Source organism: Zootoca vivipara, chromosome 11 (assembly GCF_965207765.1).
Source record: "Zootoca vivipara chromosome 11, rZooViv2.hap1.1, whole genome shotgun sequence".
NCBI lineage: Eukaryota > Metazoa > Chordata > Lepidosauria > Squamata > Lacertidae > Zootoca > Zootoca vivipara.
The window spans coordinates 56562686-56580578 of NC_142594.1; the positions used below are offsets into that span (position 1 = coordinate 56562686).

General features: G+C 46.9%; 1 protein-coding gene across 1 annotated transcript; it reads right to left on the reverse strand.

Annotated features, from left to right (window-relative positions):
* Positions 1-998: 998 nt before the first annotated feature.
* On the reverse strand, positions 999-12422 carry ELP6 (elongator acetyltransferase complex subunit 6). Its single transcript, XM_035130080.3, has 7 exons — positions 12171-12422; positions 10149-10227; positions 7556-7626; positions 5955-6097; positions 5501-5696; positions 4192-4338; positions 999-2167 (listed from the first exon to the last, which is right to left on the reverse strand). Exons 1-7 carry the CDS (start codon positions 12222-12224, stop codon positions 2039-2041), a joined length of 819 nt encoding a protein of 272 aa, XP_034985971.2. The 5' UTR covers positions 12225-12422; the 3' UTR covers positions 999-2038.
* Positions 12423-17893: the final 5471 nt, after the last annotated feature.

Genomic DNA, 17893 nt, shown 5'->3' on the forward strand with positions numbered 1-17893 from the left:
TGGTGACGATCATAGAAGTTGGAAGAGATACCAAGGGGCATCTTGTCAAACGTCCTGCAATGCCTCTTGCTTAGATGGAGGTTCTCTTACCGTGTGTGTGTGTGTGTGTGTTTGTGAACCTCTGGCAGCTGGCTTTACACAGCTGGAAAGGAGTCTCCTTTGCAAAGGCAAGAGTCACACCCATTGGCTCAATCCACTTTGCTTCTGATCCTGCTCACCTCTGGATTATGGCCCCCGGAAAATGACTCGCAAGGGAATGTTGCCCTCAGGCTTCAAATGGTCCCCTGCTCCTGCTTCAGCAGAACCAGAGCCCACTGGTCATTATTTTTAATCGGTGGGGAGCCTGTCTTCCATCGGTGCCTGGCTCTTCAGCTTGCACACTCTTGTCTCCCAGGAGCAGAAGACGGATACATTAAGGAGATCTGGGACTTGGCCTATTTGCTCCACTTGGCAGAGATATTTAACTCAACGCTGCTTGCCGAAGGAAACGCAGCAATCTGCCCCCAGTGATTAATAGTCGGGGAAGGGATGTCTCCACCTTCCTCTCTTTGAGATGGATTCTTAGAGAAAAGGTCACTGCTGACTGGAGAGAGTCATTAAGCCCTGTCCCTATAAATAGGGAAACTAAGGAGAAGAGAGCAGTTAGGACAGCAGTGGACAGCAGCATCCCAACAGAGTTTGCAAGGCTGGATTGCAAATCCAAACTAGAAGAGTTTGGATTTGATACCCCGCTTTATCACTACCCGAAGGAGTCTCAAAGCTGCTAACAATCTCCTTTCCCTTCCTCCCCCACAACAGACACCGTGTGAGGTGGGTGGGGCTGAGAGACTTCAAATAAGTGTGGCTAGCCCAAGGTCACCCAGCAGCTGCATGTGGAGGAGCGGAGACGCGAACCCGGTCCCCCAGATTACGAGTCTACCGCTCTTAACCACTACACCACACTGGCTCTCTAGATAGAAGAGAACAGGTTTGGCTCAAACAAGCACGAAATCTGCAACTGGTCTTGAATGGCGTGTTTATTTGGTTGTCAAAAACCCTGCTGGTATAAGGCCGGAGTTAAGGCTGTCTCACGATTCTGCTGGGTTAAGGTGCAGGCTTTAACAGACCTGTCCCGCAATCAGAAATGACGTTGGGCAATGTCAGAGATTCCCCATGCTTTCAGGCCCAAATCCAGATGAGGAGAATGGAGTGCCTGGGATGAGCAGAGGTGTCCCTTGTTGTCCTGGTCCTGTCTTTCTTAAGCCAGGGGTTGGGAACCACCAGCTCGGGGCCCACATTGGGCCCCTGCAAGGCTCCTAATGCGGCCTGCAAGGCTGTTTTCCCCAAACTTCTGATTTCCCTGACTTCTGATGTGACATCAAGTACAGATCAGGTTACAGTGACTTGGTTGCATGACCGAGTTACCCATGGGGAAATTTATCGTGATCCTTGCAGAAAGTAACTTTGAGCTCCCTGCCTTAACTACAAGGGGTACTCTGGTGCCCCTTTAATCCGACTGTGCGGCTTGGCTCACTTCCCCGAGTTATCTCATCTGCACGCAAGTCATTTTCTGCCTTCCGTCCGTAGCATACTTAAAGGCTGGGTTGTGTGTGGTATCTTGGGCGACCCGACAGCCTGCGAAGATGGGCACAGCACCTGTACAGAACTGAACACGGAGCATTTTCAGTGGCCTCCGCCTCCTGACCTGCCTTGCTCTCTTTCGACATCCACTCGAGAGCCGGCGAACCTACCAAGACCACCTGGCGCAACACCAAGGCTGGCTGGAGCGCCAGTTCTTTTTAGTGAGAGAGCTGGTTTCGGTCTTTTCCTTGTTTTCGACATTGTCCACAGAGCAGCTCAGAACAAATTCAAGATCAGGCAGTGCTGGGAAGCCAGTGCCCTGTTCTGCCCCGGATCAAACCCCAACAGAATACCACAGTGACTGAACTGTCATTGCAAAAGCCACCTCTGCACAGGAGTATCTTTCTGTCCCTCTCTTGATGCCTCGAGATCTTCCCAAGGAGAGAGCCGCTCCCTCTTTCCCCCCACCCTCAGAAAGTCACAGCACAGCTGCCGACATCCCACGAGCAAAAAACACAACGTTCCTGTCCTGGATCTTGTACTGGTAAATGCGCAGAAGGTCCCGCTCCGCTTTCCTCTCCCATGAGCTCTGCTGGATAATCGATAGCTGGAGCAAAGAAAGGGAAAATTGGGGAGGGGGAGGGAGAGTGTTTATTTATTGCTTTTATATATATATTAAAAATTGTACTCTGCTATATCACTAAACATAAATGCCGAAGCGGTCCCCGGGAATAAAAACATAAAGCCATAGAATAAAAGCCATAAAAAAAGATTTTAAAAGACATTGCAGCAGATCCCACTGGAGCTATGCGCTTTGCACCTGCGCTGAAAGCGACCTTCCTCCAGGTTTGTTGGGCGGGTAACATGGCAAGAGGCAGACATGAGCTCCAGAAAAGCAAAGTGGCCAAGATCATGTGGGTGCTCGAGAATTATTGTATTTATTTATTTCATAAAATTTATATACCGCTTGATTTATAAAAAAGAAATGTCAAAGCAGTTTACAAAAAACCCCAACAACAATAAAAGGAATAAAATTATCAACAGGAAGCAACAATCATTTAAAACTTTCAGAAAGTTGGAATAACAATAGACTAAGGACAGATAAAAACTCACGGCAACTTTCTGAACATCTGGGTAAGGTAGTCTAAACAAGAACATTTTTAGCAGGCACTGAAAAGAGTACTGTGAAAACGCCTGCCTGAGGTCAATAGGCAGGGAGTTCCGAAGTGTAGGTGCTGCCACACTAAATGGCTGATTTCTTACACATGGGAATCAGGTGTTGTGTAGCTGCTGTAATAGTGCCAGTTCTGCTGAGTGAGGCAGTCAAGTTGGGAGTATATGGGTTAAGGCGATCTCGTAGGCAAACTGGTCCCCGGTTGTTAAGGACTTTGTAGACCAGGCACCCCCAAACTCGGCCCTCCATATGTTTTGGGACTACAACTCCCATAATCCCTAGCTAACAGGACCAGTGGTCAGGGATGATGGGAGTTGTAGTCTCAAAACATCTGGAGGGCCAAGTTTGCCTATGTCTGTTGTAGACTAATAGTAACCCTGGAACTCTCCTGGTAGCAAATCAGCAACCGGAAGAGTGTGTGTGTGTGTGTGTGTGTACAGAACAACTCACTGTCCTCATCCACCCGCCCAAAGGAGTGGTAGGGATACCAAAGAAGGATGTCAAAAACGATACAGCGATCAGTTCTAGTGCTTTATTAAAAGAAAGGAATCCACTCACAGTGAATCAGTGTGCCAGGTCTCCAAGCTTCTACAGACGCGGGACGGACATGACAGGAGAAGAGATGGCTTGTCTGCACCCAAGCGAACATTATTTATACACAAAGCAGCCTAGGCCACTTTGGCCAGGACCTCCCATCGTTCCACCTGCCCAGATGAGGGCATAGTTGAGAAATACTCAAATCTTACTGATGGCTCCCCTTTCTAGGCTCAGAGCTAGGGCTGGGCGATGTATCGCTATACCGTCCAAAACCAGTTTGAAGTTCATATCGTGATTGGTTTAATGAGTTTTGGCCGGGCAATATATCACGAATCATGATGTATGCGTGTGTGGTCTGCAAAAATCACAATGTGGGGGAAACTGTGAAGCCAGCCAAGTCCACTGTGATACATCAGTTTATCATGATGTTTAGCTGGTGATTTATGGCGATGTTGGAAACCAGATGTCGCCCAGCTCTACTCAAGAGTCCAGGAGAGCATCAAAGCAAGCCAATTACCTTACATCAAAGCAAGTGAATCGAAGCGGACACGGAGCAATGGATTCAAACTTCAAGAAAGAAGATTCCACCTAAACATTAGGAAGAACTTCCTGACAGTAAGAGCTGTTCGGCAGTGGAATTTGCTACCAATGAGTGTGGTGGAGTCTCCTTTGGATGTCTTTAAGCAGAGGCTTGACAGGCATATGTCAAGAATGCTTTGATGGTGTTTCCTGCTTGGCAGGGGGTTGGACTGGATGGCCCTTGTGGTCTCTTCCAACTCTATGATTTTATGATTCTATTCTATGAAACATAGATGAGTTCATTGTCGCTGCAACAAGTACCAATTAATCGTGGGGTTATCTTGACAACGAAGGTGGTGTTTGCAAGCCTTCCACCTTCGTATTTGGTTCGACACACTCACCTGCCCGTGAACATCTTTGCAGTAGCCAGTCGCCAGTCCTTCTGCCCATAGGATCCGATTGCTCTGGTGACGGATAGCCTTCACAAGCAGCTCGTTCTCCTCGTCCTCCGAGTCGGAGCTGCTGTGCAGCATCACAACCAAGTTCCCCTGAGAGCCAGGAAGCACCACAACAGTTTCAGCTCCAATTTTAGATCAGACCAGGAGGCACCGATAAGACACCCGCCCCCAGTCTCCTAACTATGTAGTATCTGCACCGAGCTGAATTTTGAATTTTTGAAGCTAAGAGGCAGATTACTATTCTATTTATATATACCCCACCTTTTCCCCCAGACCAGGACTCAAGGCAGCTACAGCAAATTAAAACAAAACAGGTAAAATAAAATAAAATAAATAAATATACATCCCCTTCAGGCTCCAGAGAGGGTCTCCTCGTGAGTCACAAAGACTCCCGAGCTTTCTCCCATTTCTGGGTTTGAATGAAATTATTTACAGTGGTACCTCGGTTTATGAACTTAATCCGTTCCAGAAGTCCGTTCTTAAACTGAAACTGTTCTTAAACCGAGGTGCACGTTCCCTAATGAGGCCTCCCACTGCCGGTAAAGGTAAAGGACCCGACAGTTAAGTCCAGTCGCAGACGACTCTGGGGTTGCGGCGCTCATCTTGCTTTACAGGCCAAGGGAGCCGGCATTTGTCTGCAGACAGTTTTTCCAGGTCATGTGGCCAGCATGACTAAGCCGCTATTGGCGCAACGGAACACCGAAACCAGAGCAGCGCATGGAAACGCCGTTTACCTTCCTGCCGGAGCGGTACCTATTTATCTACTTGCACTTTTGGCGTGCTTTCAAACTGCTGGGTGGGCAGGAGCTGGGACCGAGCAACGGGAGCTCACCCCGTTGCGGGGATTCGAACCGCCAACCTTCTGATCGGCAAGCCCAAGAGGCTCAGTGGTTTAGACCACAGCACCACCCACGTCCCAAAAACCGGGACACTCTTTCCGGTTTTGTGGAGTTTGTAAACTGAATAGTTCGTAAACAGTAGGACTGTTCTTAAACCGAGGTACCACTGTATTCACCTATTTCCTGGCGCCGCACATGTACGCGGTTGCACACAAGGAGAACGTGCAAAAGGGCTTGGTGGTGTCTGTATTAAGCACTTTGGAAGTCGTCCTTGGAAGCCCAAGAAAGGGCTGCAAAAGCAACAGGATTTCCTTCCAAGCCTTGCCTACACTGGAGTGACAACAGCTGCTCGCTTCGGGGCAGGCACCTGTCAAAAGGAAAAATGGAAAGCAAATGCACAACAATCACGGTACCTTAAGCTGAGCGTTCACCGTGACTCTGCAGTAGTGGATGAAGTCGAGAATGTCCGCCAGTCTCACACCCAGGCCCAGCAAGATGCCAAGGTTGTCCACGAGCAGAACAGGGCATTTCCACGAGTCTCCGCCAGCAGCAGGGCTCAGGGCACTCCGGACAAACTCATAAAGGGCTTTCAGGTTTGAGCCGTCACCACTGCCAGGGACAGGAGGAGGAGAAGAGGAGAGGTGACCACTCTGAGGTCCCTGGAAGATCACATCTACTCCAGAGCCACAACATCCCACCGCGAGCAAGAGACGTTACCTCCAAACACACACCTATGTAACAGGTGCCACGCAACTTCTCCTCCCCACCCGCTGAAATATACTATTGGAGGATTAGGCTGCAATCCTAACCTTACTTCAGTCGGACTTACTTCTGAGTAGATCTGGTTAGGGCAGCGATGCAAGTTACCTGAGGAACTGGAAAGGGCTTGCTTCACCCTTCTCTTCTTGCTGCTGCTGCTGCTGCTCCCCAAACAATATGTCATTTGAGGATTTCAGCCCCTCCAAGAACACAAGCTGGCCTCGTTCTTTGGCCGCAGCCAAGCTGACTCCCTGGAAAGCAGTATTTGCAGGTGGAGAAATGCAAGCATTGCAATTTTGCAAACAGATGCAAGGCACATTTGAACATCTCTCCTGCGGGTGATTGGCTAGGGCGGCCTGCCTGCCAAAAGCAACAAGCAGGAAGATTCATCATCTCCTCTTCCACGTGGAAGCTGGCCCAGGAGTCCCTCACAACCCAATTTCAAGTCCTTTTCATTGTTTATCAACGCAGACAGCTATGGAAATCCTTGGGAGAGACACCACACACACACACACAATCTCCCTCGATTGTGAGAAACCTCGGCACCAGTTCCTGTGTGTTGAACAGTCACCAGAAACAGGATTTTGGAGTAGACGGGCCCCCTCTGGCCTGATCCAGCCGCCAGGCTCTTTCTTATGTACTTAATTTATTTGGTCATAAATTATACCAAAATGAAGGAAATGGTCTTTCCTGATAGGCAGTATCTTCATAGATGGTGCTTAGGTGGAGACACGATTGAGCAATGCTCTAGCTGAGTGCTTCCCAAAGTGGGTGGTACCCGCCCCAGAGGGGCAGTGGGATTACAGTACTTAAGAGTGTGCTAAGAGGCAAGGGGGCAGCAGGGAGGGGGGGCTAGAGGTGATCTTCTCCAAGTGCATTGATTGCTTTTCTACGATTGACCAGCTTAAAGCCTCATAGAATCATACGAGTTGGAAGAGACCACAAAACATCTCAAGCAAAACATCTTCCACACTCTGCATTTCAAGTTTCGCTGCTCTTATCGCTAGGGTCACGTTCATTTGCATTTACAATTCTGAGTCGTCACAAGAGAGCCAATTATTAGTAACAGCTATTGACTTTCTTCTTAACCGTACATCCATAGCTGCCAAGTTCTCCCTTTTTTTAAGGGAAATTCCCTTTTGCTGAATAGGCTCCCTCGCGAGAAAAGGGAAAACTTGGCAGCTATGCGTACATCTGTGGTAGGTGAAAGTTTGTGTGTGTTTGTTAAGCAGAAATACATTGTGCTATAAAGCCCCTTACGTGTCCGTTAAGTCAGAATGCATGAAAATGCTTTTCATGCAATCTTATTTGCTGAATTTAATTGTGGTGTTATCGTCCTTAGTGGGTTGTGTAAACTGCTATTTTATAGGGTAGGGGGCCCTTGGGGTGTGTTTATGGAACCAAGGGGTTAGCAGCCTGCAAAAGTTTGAGAGCCACTGGATTAAGATGCTGATGATGAAGCAGCCTTGGTATTAATTTTAATTCCATATATGGCTGGTAATCGTGAGCAGGATTGCTCGTGTTGTGCTTCCCTTAACAGTTTCCCTTTTGGGCCCCCTCGGCCTGATCCAACAGCCAGGTTGATCATCCCTGGAGGCTTATCTCTGGCTTCCCCCACCTTCCAAGGTGAGATCTGTTGCTGGCAGAAATGGAAAGGCAGGACTAAGATGTTTTAATTAATACTGTACAATAGAATCAATCTGGCTTACCAGCTTTTGGGCCACTATGTTGTAGTGGCTGAAGGACTGCAGAAGGGCCACGAAACAGACTTTACAGCCAGCTGGAAAGACAAGAAAGGACACAAGTTGTTTTGCTGTTGCGATGTTCCCACCATCAAGGCGATTGCAACACAAAATCGGCAGGAAACAAACTGTTGCTCTGAGAATGCCTTTTTCCATTGTCGTTTTCGTCATCACCTTTCAAGGCTTTCCCATCCTCCTGGGAAAGAGGCAAATCCTGCTGCACATAGAATCATCGAGTTGGAAGAGACCACAAGGGCCATCCAGTCCAACCCCCTGCCGAGCAGGAAACACCATCAAAGCATTCTTGACATGTGCCTGTCAAGCCTCTGCTTAAAGACCTCCAAAGAAGGAGACTCCACCACACTCCTTGGTAGCAAATTCCACTGCCGAACAGCTCTTACTGTCAGGAAGTTCTTCCTAATGTTTAGGTGGAATCTTCTTTCTTGAAGTTTGAATCCATTGCTCTGTGTCCACTTCTCTGGAGCAGCAGAAAACAACCTTTCTCCCTCCTCTACATGACAGTACCAGATTCACTGCAGGGCAGAATTGCGTCTTTCGACTTTACTTTCCCAAATCCACACTCTGGCCAGCCAACAAGAGGGCAAGGATGCTCTGGTTTAGGCAGGGTGGTTGGGCCATCAACCAGGGGGACAGCTTTGCACAAGAAGGTCCCTCTGTTATTACAGCCAGGGGTGGTGCAGTGGTTAGAGTGCTGGAGATCAGAGTCCAGATTCCCCACTTGGCCATGAACTCACTGGGTGTAACTTTGGGCCAGTCAAGGCCTCTCAGCCTAGCCTACCTCGCGGGGTTGTTGTGGGGATTAAATGAGGCGGGGGAGAACCACGTGCACCACCTTGAGGTCCTTGGAGAAGAAGGTGGGATATAAATGCAATAAATAAATAAGTAAATCTCCAAGTAAGGCCGGGTAAGGTGCCCTTGTTTGAAACCCTGAAGAACTACTGCCAGTCCAGCATAGAGAGAGAATACTGAGCTGGGTAGCCCAATAGTCTGACAAAGCAACTTCCTATGACTCATGAACCAGCATCCTATTCCTCTTGACAGCTATCAAATATATCTGAAGGGCTGCCGCATGGAAGATGGAGCAAGCTTGTTTTCTGCTGCTCTGGAGGGCAGGACCTGAACCGATTCAAATGACAGGAGAGGAGATTCCAAACACCAACCAGACTTGCTAAAATGTATAGGACAAGAAATAAGGAGTGTTGGAAATGTAAAGAAATGGAATGAAGTTTTTATCTTATGCGGTGGACTTGTAATAAGGTAAAAGCTACTGGGAAATGATATATAATGAGTTAAAGAAAATGTATAAAAATACTTTTGTTAAGAAACCAGAAGCATAGTGGGGGAAGAGATACCAAAAAGAGATCAAAAACTCTTTATGTGTGCAACAATTGCAGTAAGAATTCTTTTAGCCCAAAAATGGAAGCAACAAGAAATACCAACGAAAGAAGAGTGGCAGATGAAGATGATGGACTTTGCGAAATTGGCAAAGCTGACTGGGAAAATCTGAAACCAACGTGATCAAGCATTCCAAAAGGACTGGAGTAAATTTACACAATACTTGAAGGATCATTGTAAGCAGTTAACAACACTAGCAGGGTTGTAAAAAAGACTTGCAATGATAATTGTTATTACCTTTTTATATTTATTTTAAAATTGTGATATTTGAAATGAGTGAAACGTAAATTGGAAAATGTACAAATGCTATGAGATAAAAATTAACTCTGGAAACCACGGGGCGGGAGGGAGGGAAGTCGATAGAATCTTATGAGCAAAAGATGTAAAGTGGATAATGAGAATGTGTTAAATATTATAAAATGGAAACTCAATAAAATATTTTTTTTTAAAAAAAAGGAAAGGAGATTCCAGCTAAACATTAGGAAGAACTTTCTGATGGTAACAGTGAAACGGACAGTGGAAGGCAATGGACCCTCCTTCACTGGAGGTCTTGAAACAGATGTTGGATGGCCACCTGTCAGGGATTCTCTAGTTGTGGTTCCTGTATTCCGGGGGGGGGTTGGACTAGATGACCCACAGGAGCCCTTTCAACTTGACAATTCTGTGGTGATTCTATCTGAAGTTAGGTGGGTCCCAACTAGTGACACAGCCTTCTCAGATGCAGCACTGCGTTTGCTAGGAGGCTTTTCTCATACTAACTGTGCAGCTTTCTGGCAGTAGGAAAAGACTTTCTTTAAATAAATATATATATATATTCGGTCCTTCCAGGGCAGAATATAAACAGGCTGACTGCAGAGATTTAATCCACTCTGCTGAATCCTCCAGGCCGCTGCTCTGCTTTGTGTTTATTTTCAATTAAATTTTACATTCACGTGTCTATCTTGTTGATGGTTTTATTCCCCATTTACATAAATAAATAAATGAACACATTCCAGAATTCTCCCCCTCAAACAGGTGTACAGATTACATACACACATGCTACTGTTCTTCTAAAGACGTTTGCGTCCCATTTTGCCAATGTTTGGTTTTATGTAACAAAAATAGGGTGGTTTTTTTTTATCACCAGATTGATTTTGCTGCATACCTTTCAAATAAAAGGAAAGAAAATGGTGAAGCAGGAAGCTGGCATCGGTCTTGTCAGCACACAGCAAGGTCAGCTTGCCCTGGGAAACAAAAAAATAGGGAGGGTATGAAAATGAAACGATCACATGAGTCAACAGTGTTGAGGCCGCAGCAAAAAAACCTAATGCAATTCAAGGCTGCATCAACAGAGGTCTAGGGTCCAGATCAAGGGAAGTAACAGTATCACTCTACAGTGGTACCTTGGTTTATGAACACAATTGGTTCCGGAAGTCTGTTCATAAACTGAAGCGTTCATAAACTGAAGCGAACTTTCCCATTGAAAGAAATTGAAAGTGGATTAATCTGTTCCAGACGGTCCGCGGAGTACTCAACCTGAAGCGTTCTTAACCTGAAGCATGGGTGTAATTGGTTCCGGAAGTCTGTTCATAAACTGAAGCGTTCATAAACTGAAGCAAACTTTCCCATTGAAAGTAATGGAAAGTGAATTAATCCGTTCCAGATGGGTCCGGAGCTTTCATAAACCGGAAATTCGTAAACCGAGGTGTTCATAAACCGAGGTTCCACTGTATTCTGCCTTGCCTGGACACCACTTAGTGTCCTGTATCCAGTTCTGGGCTCCCCAGTTTCAAAAGAATATTGACATGCTGGAACACGTGCAGAGGAAAACGATCAAGATGACCAAGGGCCTGGAAACCAAGCCTTATGACCTCACTGGGTCACGGCAGAGATTAAATGAGGGTGGGGAGAGAACCGCCTAAACCACCTTGAGCTCCTTGGAGGAAAAGGGTGAGATATATATTTAAAAAAATATTAATGTGTGTGTATATATGTAGATATATATAGTTCTAAACTACATCAATGTTTAATTGTTTTTAATGGTTATTTTCCCCTCTCTGTTTCTAGATGTTTTTATTTTTATCCATAAGGCACCTTGAGTCCCTATCAAAAAGTCAAAGAACAAAAATATATATAACAATAGTAGTAATAATAATAATAATGTTAATATCAATGCAGTATACAAATTTAACTAATATTAACAAGAAGAAATACAAATCAGGAATGGAAAATAGTAATTTTATAAATTGCGTGTCTTTGTTTCTACTTTGACCCTGTTACACGGTTTTGTATGTATTGTGGTATTTTATGCATTGTGACTTCCTACTATTTTTCTTGATTATACTTTAGTAATTATTGTAATTGGGAATTTTTTAAAATAAATATTTATTGTTTAAAATCAAATATTTATAAAACACAAACGATTATAAACGACAATATCAACAATTTCATAACAAAATGAAATAAAGTCAAACAAAACCCATGCCTGTTAAATTAATTTCTTATTCCTTGTTGAACTTATTCATGCAATACTTCCAGTCCTTCTCATTATACATTATGATATTTCACTATTTTTCCACAGGTTTGTTACATAATAAATCTTTATTTTCCCTTTCTATAAATTGTTCTTGTTGTTATTATATTTTACAAGCGTCATTCAATTTCTGCTAACATGTAATTGTGAATTTCTGTTTAATCATTATTTGCTGATGTTATGAGAGTTGGTTTTGTAGTGTACTATTATATTCAAAATAATGATTGAATGTTACCTTATTTGATACAAGTTGCTTTTTTTCAAAATTATGTTTTTTATGATGACTTTTTTGTATTTAATCAGATGGCTATAATAAGGTGTGGGAACACTGCTGTCTCGTTTTGCTGTGACTTCATCTTGTAATCCCCCTTGTGTACAGTAATATAAAAAAGCGGTAGACACGTTAGATGTGAAAACATGAATACACCTGGAAGTCTCCAGGACTCCAGAAAGAGGATTCACTTTACCGGGGGGGGGGGGGGAGGCCTGGAAGGCCAAGGGTAGGAATGACTACGAATCCCAGCATGCCTCGCTCCCAAACGGCGCGCGCGCGTTGCATCCTGGGGTCCGGAGCGCCCCCCCCCCCCATGCCAACAGCCCTCCGCCCACCGCTCAACGGAGGAGGCCGGAGACTTCCAGGCACCGGCCCCTCACCTGCTCCGGCTTTTCGACGGAGGCTCCGAGCAGCTCGTTTAGCTCTGCGAACATCGCGTCCCTCTTTCTCTCTCTCTCTCTCTCTCTCTCTCTCTCTCTCTCTCTCTCTTCAGTACGGCGTCCGCCGAGGGTCGAAAGAGGCCCCGCTGCTTTGCGTTCGCGAGGCCTGCAGGGCCACCGCAGTACGCATGCGCTTGTCGGCCTCCCGCACAGCACTCGAGGCCGCTCTCTGCCGTCGACTTGTCAAGAGGCGCGGTGCGCATGCGCCCCTAGGTCTCTTGCTTCGCTCTCGCTGCCGCTCCCTGCCGTCCACTGGAAAGCGGCGCAGGCGGGCGCGAGGTAGCAGAATGGAGCGGGCGGGCAGGGAATTGTCCTCTCGCAACACTAAGAGCTGAATGCTGGTAGATAAAAGAACGTCATAGAACCACAGCGTTGGACGGGATCCCCAGGGGTCATCTAGCCCAACCCCCTGCAATGCGTGGATTTTTGAGGGTGGTCTTCCATATGGGCTGTTGGAAGGTGACGATATCTGCATGTTTTTTGCAGCATGGGGAAATTGCGGACAGAAATCTGGCAGATCAGGAACCCCCAAGTCTTGTGTTTCATTTGCTATGAAGACGAGTGGAGCACCGGCCTTACTGTATTTAGATCCCACCTCTTTCTCCAAGGAGTCCAAGGAGGTGTACATGGTTCCTCCCCTTTCCTCATTTACACAACAACCCTGTGAGGTAGGTTACGCTGAGAGGCAGCGACTGGCCCTCAAGGTCACCCAGGAAGCTCCATGACCAAGTTGGGGTTTGAACCCTGGGCTCTCCCAGGCCCTAGTCTAACACTCTGACCACTACACTCTCACCATTTTGGACTCACAGCTGTCCATGGAGGCACAGGTCAATTCTGTGTCCAGGGCAGCTGTTTATCAGCTCCATCTGGTACGCAGGCTGAGACCCTACCTGCCCGCGGACTGTCTCTCCAGAGTGGTGCATGCTCTGGTTATCTCTCGCTTGGACTACTGCAATGCGCTCTATGTGGGGCTACCTTTGAAGGTGACTCAGAAACTACAACTAACCCAGAATGCGGCAGCTAGACTGGTGACTGGGAGCGGCCGTCAAGACCACATAACACCAGTCCTGAAAGACCTACATTGGCTCCCAGTACGTTTCCGAGCACAGTTCAAAGTGTTGGTGCTGACCTTTCAAGCCCTAAACGGCCTCGGTCCTGTATACCTGAAGAAGCGTCTCCACCCCCATCGTTCTGCCTGGACACTGAGGTCCAGCGCCGAGGGTCTTCTGGCAGTTCCCTCGCTACGAGAAGCCAAGTTACAGGGAACCAGGCAGGGGGCCTTCTCGGTAGTGACACCCACCCTGTGGAATGCCCTCCCACCAGAGGTCAAAGAGAACAACAATTACCAGACCTTTAGAAGGCATCTCAAGGCAGCCCTGTTTAGGGAAGCTTTTAATGTTTGATTTCTGTATTTTAATGTTTTGTTGGAAGCCGCCCAGAGTGGCTGGGGGAACCCTGCCAGATGGGCGGGGTATAAATAAATTATTATTATTATTATTATTACACTACCATTGTCGCTGCAACTCCCAACACCCTCTGCCGATTCAGCCCCAGTTGGGGCTGGCGAATGTCCGGCCCTCCAGATATGGCTGGTTTTAAAAGATTTGGCAAATGCAAAAGGTGCTGGCTTCACGCCTGCTTGATAGAGGCACGTGGCTGGCCATGACTGGAAGCAGGTTACTGGGGTAGGGGAAGCACCTGGCTTTGCATGCAGGTTCAGGCTCACAGAATTGAAGATTCGGAAGGGACAGCAATGGTCATCTAGTCCAACCCCCTGCAATGCAGGAATCTCTTTGCCCAACATGGGGCTCGAACCCACGACCTTGAGATTAAGAGTCTCGTGCTCTACCAACTGAGCTATCAAGAAAGGCACACCTCTGACAAAGAATCCGACAAAGGTACAAAGAATCTCAGGCACAAGGCAGCGGAAGGAACGTCCTCTCTGTGCCTGAGAGCCTGGAAAGAAGTTGTTGGTCAGAGTTGATGATACTGGGGTAGATGAACAAAGAGTCTGACCGCCTGGTGTAAAACATTGCGGTAGAGACTGTGATCTGATCCGGAAAGACAGTCTGTGTGTCTGCATTCCACCAGGGGGCACCACAGGGAAGCAGATTCAACAGGAAGAACAGGACAGAGAACAGATGAGAGCCACTCTCAACTGCCTGTGGTTTCAAGAAACTGGCACAGATTGAAAGGGACTCGTCTGGTCCAACCCCCTGCAATGCAGGAATCTCTACTAGATCTTACATGATAGTTGGCCATCCAACCTTTGCTTTAAAAAACTCAAATGAAGAGTATAGCCAAAATCATTCCTTGCCCGATGCTTATTAAGCAGCAAGGAAAACTGGAGTTCTTGGTTGTCAGCAATTGTCTGCGGGGTTCTGTTGCAAGAAACATAGAATCATAGAGTTGGAAAGGATCCCGAGGGTCATCTAGTCCAACGCCCTGCAATGCAGGAATCTCCACTAAAGCGCCCATGAGAGGTGGTCACCCAGCCTCTGCTTAGAAACCTCCGAGGAAGGAGAGTCCACAACCTCCAAAGGGAGACCTTTCCACTGTCGAACTGCTCTTACTGTCAGAAAGCTATTCCTGATGTTTAGTCGGAATCTCCTTCCTTGTAACTTGAAGCCATTTGTTTGGGTCCTACCCTCCAGAGGAGGAGAAAACAAGCTTATTCCATCTTCCATGAGACAGCCCTTGAGCTATTGGAAGATGGCTATCTCCTCTCAGTCTCCTCTTTCCCAGGCAAACCTGGGAAAGAGCTCCTTTGAACGTTCCTCATAAGGCTTGGTTTCCAAACCCTTCATCACCTTGGCATTGCTGCCTTCAACAATTGAAGCAGAGCAAAACCATCAAATTCTTCTCCATGAATTTGTCTAATCAGCTTTTAAAGCCGTCATTTTCTAAACAGGATGGGTGACACCTGGCTTGAGAGCAGTACATGTGAAAAGGATCTAGGAGTCTTGGTAGACCACAAACTTGACATGAGTCAGCAGTGTGATGCAGCAGCTAAAAAAGCCAATGCAATTCTGGGCTGCATCAATAGGAGTATAGCATCTAGATCAAGGGAAGTAATAGTGCCACTGTACAGTATTCTGCTCTGGTCAGACCTCACCTGGAATACTGTGTCCAGTTCTGGGCACCACAGTTCAAGAAGGATACTGACAAGCTGGAACGTGTCCAGAAGAGGGCAACCAAAATGGTTAAAGGCCTGGAAACGATGCCTTATGAGGAATGGCTTAGGGAGCTGGGTATGTTTACCCTGGAGAAGAGAAGGTTAAGGGGTGATATGATAAATATATAAAAGGATGTCATATAGAGGAGGGAGAAAGGTTGTTTTCTGCTGCTCCAGAGAAGCGGACACGGAGCAATGGATTCAAACTACAAGAAAGAAGATTCCACCTCAACATTAGGAAGAACTTCCTGACAGTAAGAGCTGTTCAGCAGTGGAATTTGCTGCCAAGAAGTGTGGTGGAGTCTCCTTTGGAGGTCTTTAAGCAGAAGCTTGACAGGCATATGTCAAGAATGCTTTGATGGTGTTTCCTGCTTGGCAGCGGGTTGGACTGGATGGCCCTTGTGGTCTCTTCCAACTCTATGATTCTATGATTCTAAACTTTTTTCATGCTGCCTCTCACCTGCCTTCTCTGTAAACTAAGAATACTTTAGGATTAAGATGGATTAAGAACCACCGTAAAGATTTAGCTAAACCAGCAAGATTTAGCCATGACTTGCTCCTAACACATGCTTCACCTTTATTCCTTTTAGTACTGATTCCTTTAATACCCCACTTCTCCCTCCCGTAAGCTCCAGGGGGCGTACATGGTCCTCTCCTCCTTTAATCCCTGCAACAACCCTGTGAGGCAGACCCAGGGGCACACCCAATGAGTTTCATGGCCAAGTGGGGATTCGAACCCAGGTCTCCCAGGTCCTGGTCCAACACTCTATAACCTTTGCTGAGCGGTCATGACCTTACCAAGCTTGGTGGAAGGGCTAGTTGCATCCTTGTGCAACTAGCTTTCAGTACACAAGCGACCCCTTCCAACATGGCAGCTCTGATTTCAAAATGGCGTCCCCCATGTCAAGCGAGATTTGGGTACCTCAGACCCACCCACTCATCTTGGGGCGCTTCCCAGGTGTCCAGTTGCTTTGGTAACAGAGCCGCAGGGCTCGATCCCCTTGGCGTTCGAAACGGACGTCTTCCTCTCGCCAGGGCCACTTGCCACAGAATCCAAACAGTTTAATTCCCAGCTCACCTGCAGTCGGGGAAGCTGACCCTTTCAACTCTCTTTCCCTTCTGCTTTCTGGGGGGGGGGGGTATTGTCTCAGTCCTTCTCCCTTCCTCTCCCAGGTTAGAGGCATGAATGAAGGGGAGGGGGGATAAAGGCCCCTTTGATCCTGCTATGGGTGCAAGAGCGAGAGAAAGCCAACAGTTTGTGCTCCGCATCCTTCTCTCCCTGTTTTTGCAGCCTTCATTCTTCTGCCAGCTTCTCTTTCTTTCTCTCTCTCTCTCTCTCTCTCTCTCTCTCTCTCTCTCTCTCTCTCTCTCTCACACACACACACACACACACACACACACAAAACCCCAGACATGACTCCCTTTCCTTGGCCAACTAACCAAGCACTGAAATTTAATAGCCTCGCCATTTAAAAGTGATTAAACTTTCTGATTACAATACAGGCCTCCCCGGTGCTGAGTGGCAAGTCCATTCATCGGATGCAAAGCAGGAACTGATGAGTGCAAATGCTCTGGGAGCGCAAGGAGGGGGGCACCGTGGTCCGTCCTGGCCAGCCCCCCCACCACCACAGGGGCACCCGCATCTCATTTGTGCCCTGGGCTCCCCAAAATGGGGTGGGCCTCCAACCTATGGGGCTCATTTTATGAGGCTGCAGCTTTGCTTCTGCAATGCCAGGTCTTTGGGATATATCAACTCCAGAGTCCTATGGATGGAATTTAAAGGAAGAGACTCTCTCCACACAAGGCTAAATCCCCTCTCTTCCTCCGAAAGTCCAACACCATCTCCTATGTCTTGCTAATATTTGTTGTTTAGTCGTTTAGTCATGTCCGACTCTTCGTGACCCCATGGACCATAGCACGCCAGGCACTCCTGTCTTGCACCGCCTCCCGCAGTTTGGTCAGACTCATGTTCGTAGCTTCGAGAACACTGTCCAACCGTCTCGTCCTCTGTCGTCCCCTTCTCCTTGCGCCCTCCATCTTTCCCAACATCAGGGTCTTTTCCAGGGAGTCTTCTCATCTCATGAGGTGGCCAAAGTGCTAATATTTAGGTGCAAGTTACTCTCTAAGCACCATGTAGATACAGAGTCTCGTGCTCTTCCAGTTGAGTTCCTCCTCCTCCTCCTTATTATTATTATTATTATTATTATTATTATTATTATTTATACCCTGTATTTTTCCGCCTGACAGGAACTCAAGGCAGCTTAAAGATAAAAATAAGAACCGCTAAAACACAGACAAATCAATCATTACATAACTATTAAACTTTGATAAAAATTAAAAACTTTCTCTATCATATTTCAGGACAATGGTATTCAAAATTCTGTTATGTACAATGGAACTTCAAGGAAAGCACCACTTAAGGTTTGGGGAGGCAGTGTGGTGTAGTGGTTTGAGTACTGGACTAGGACCTGGGAGGCCAGGGTTCAAA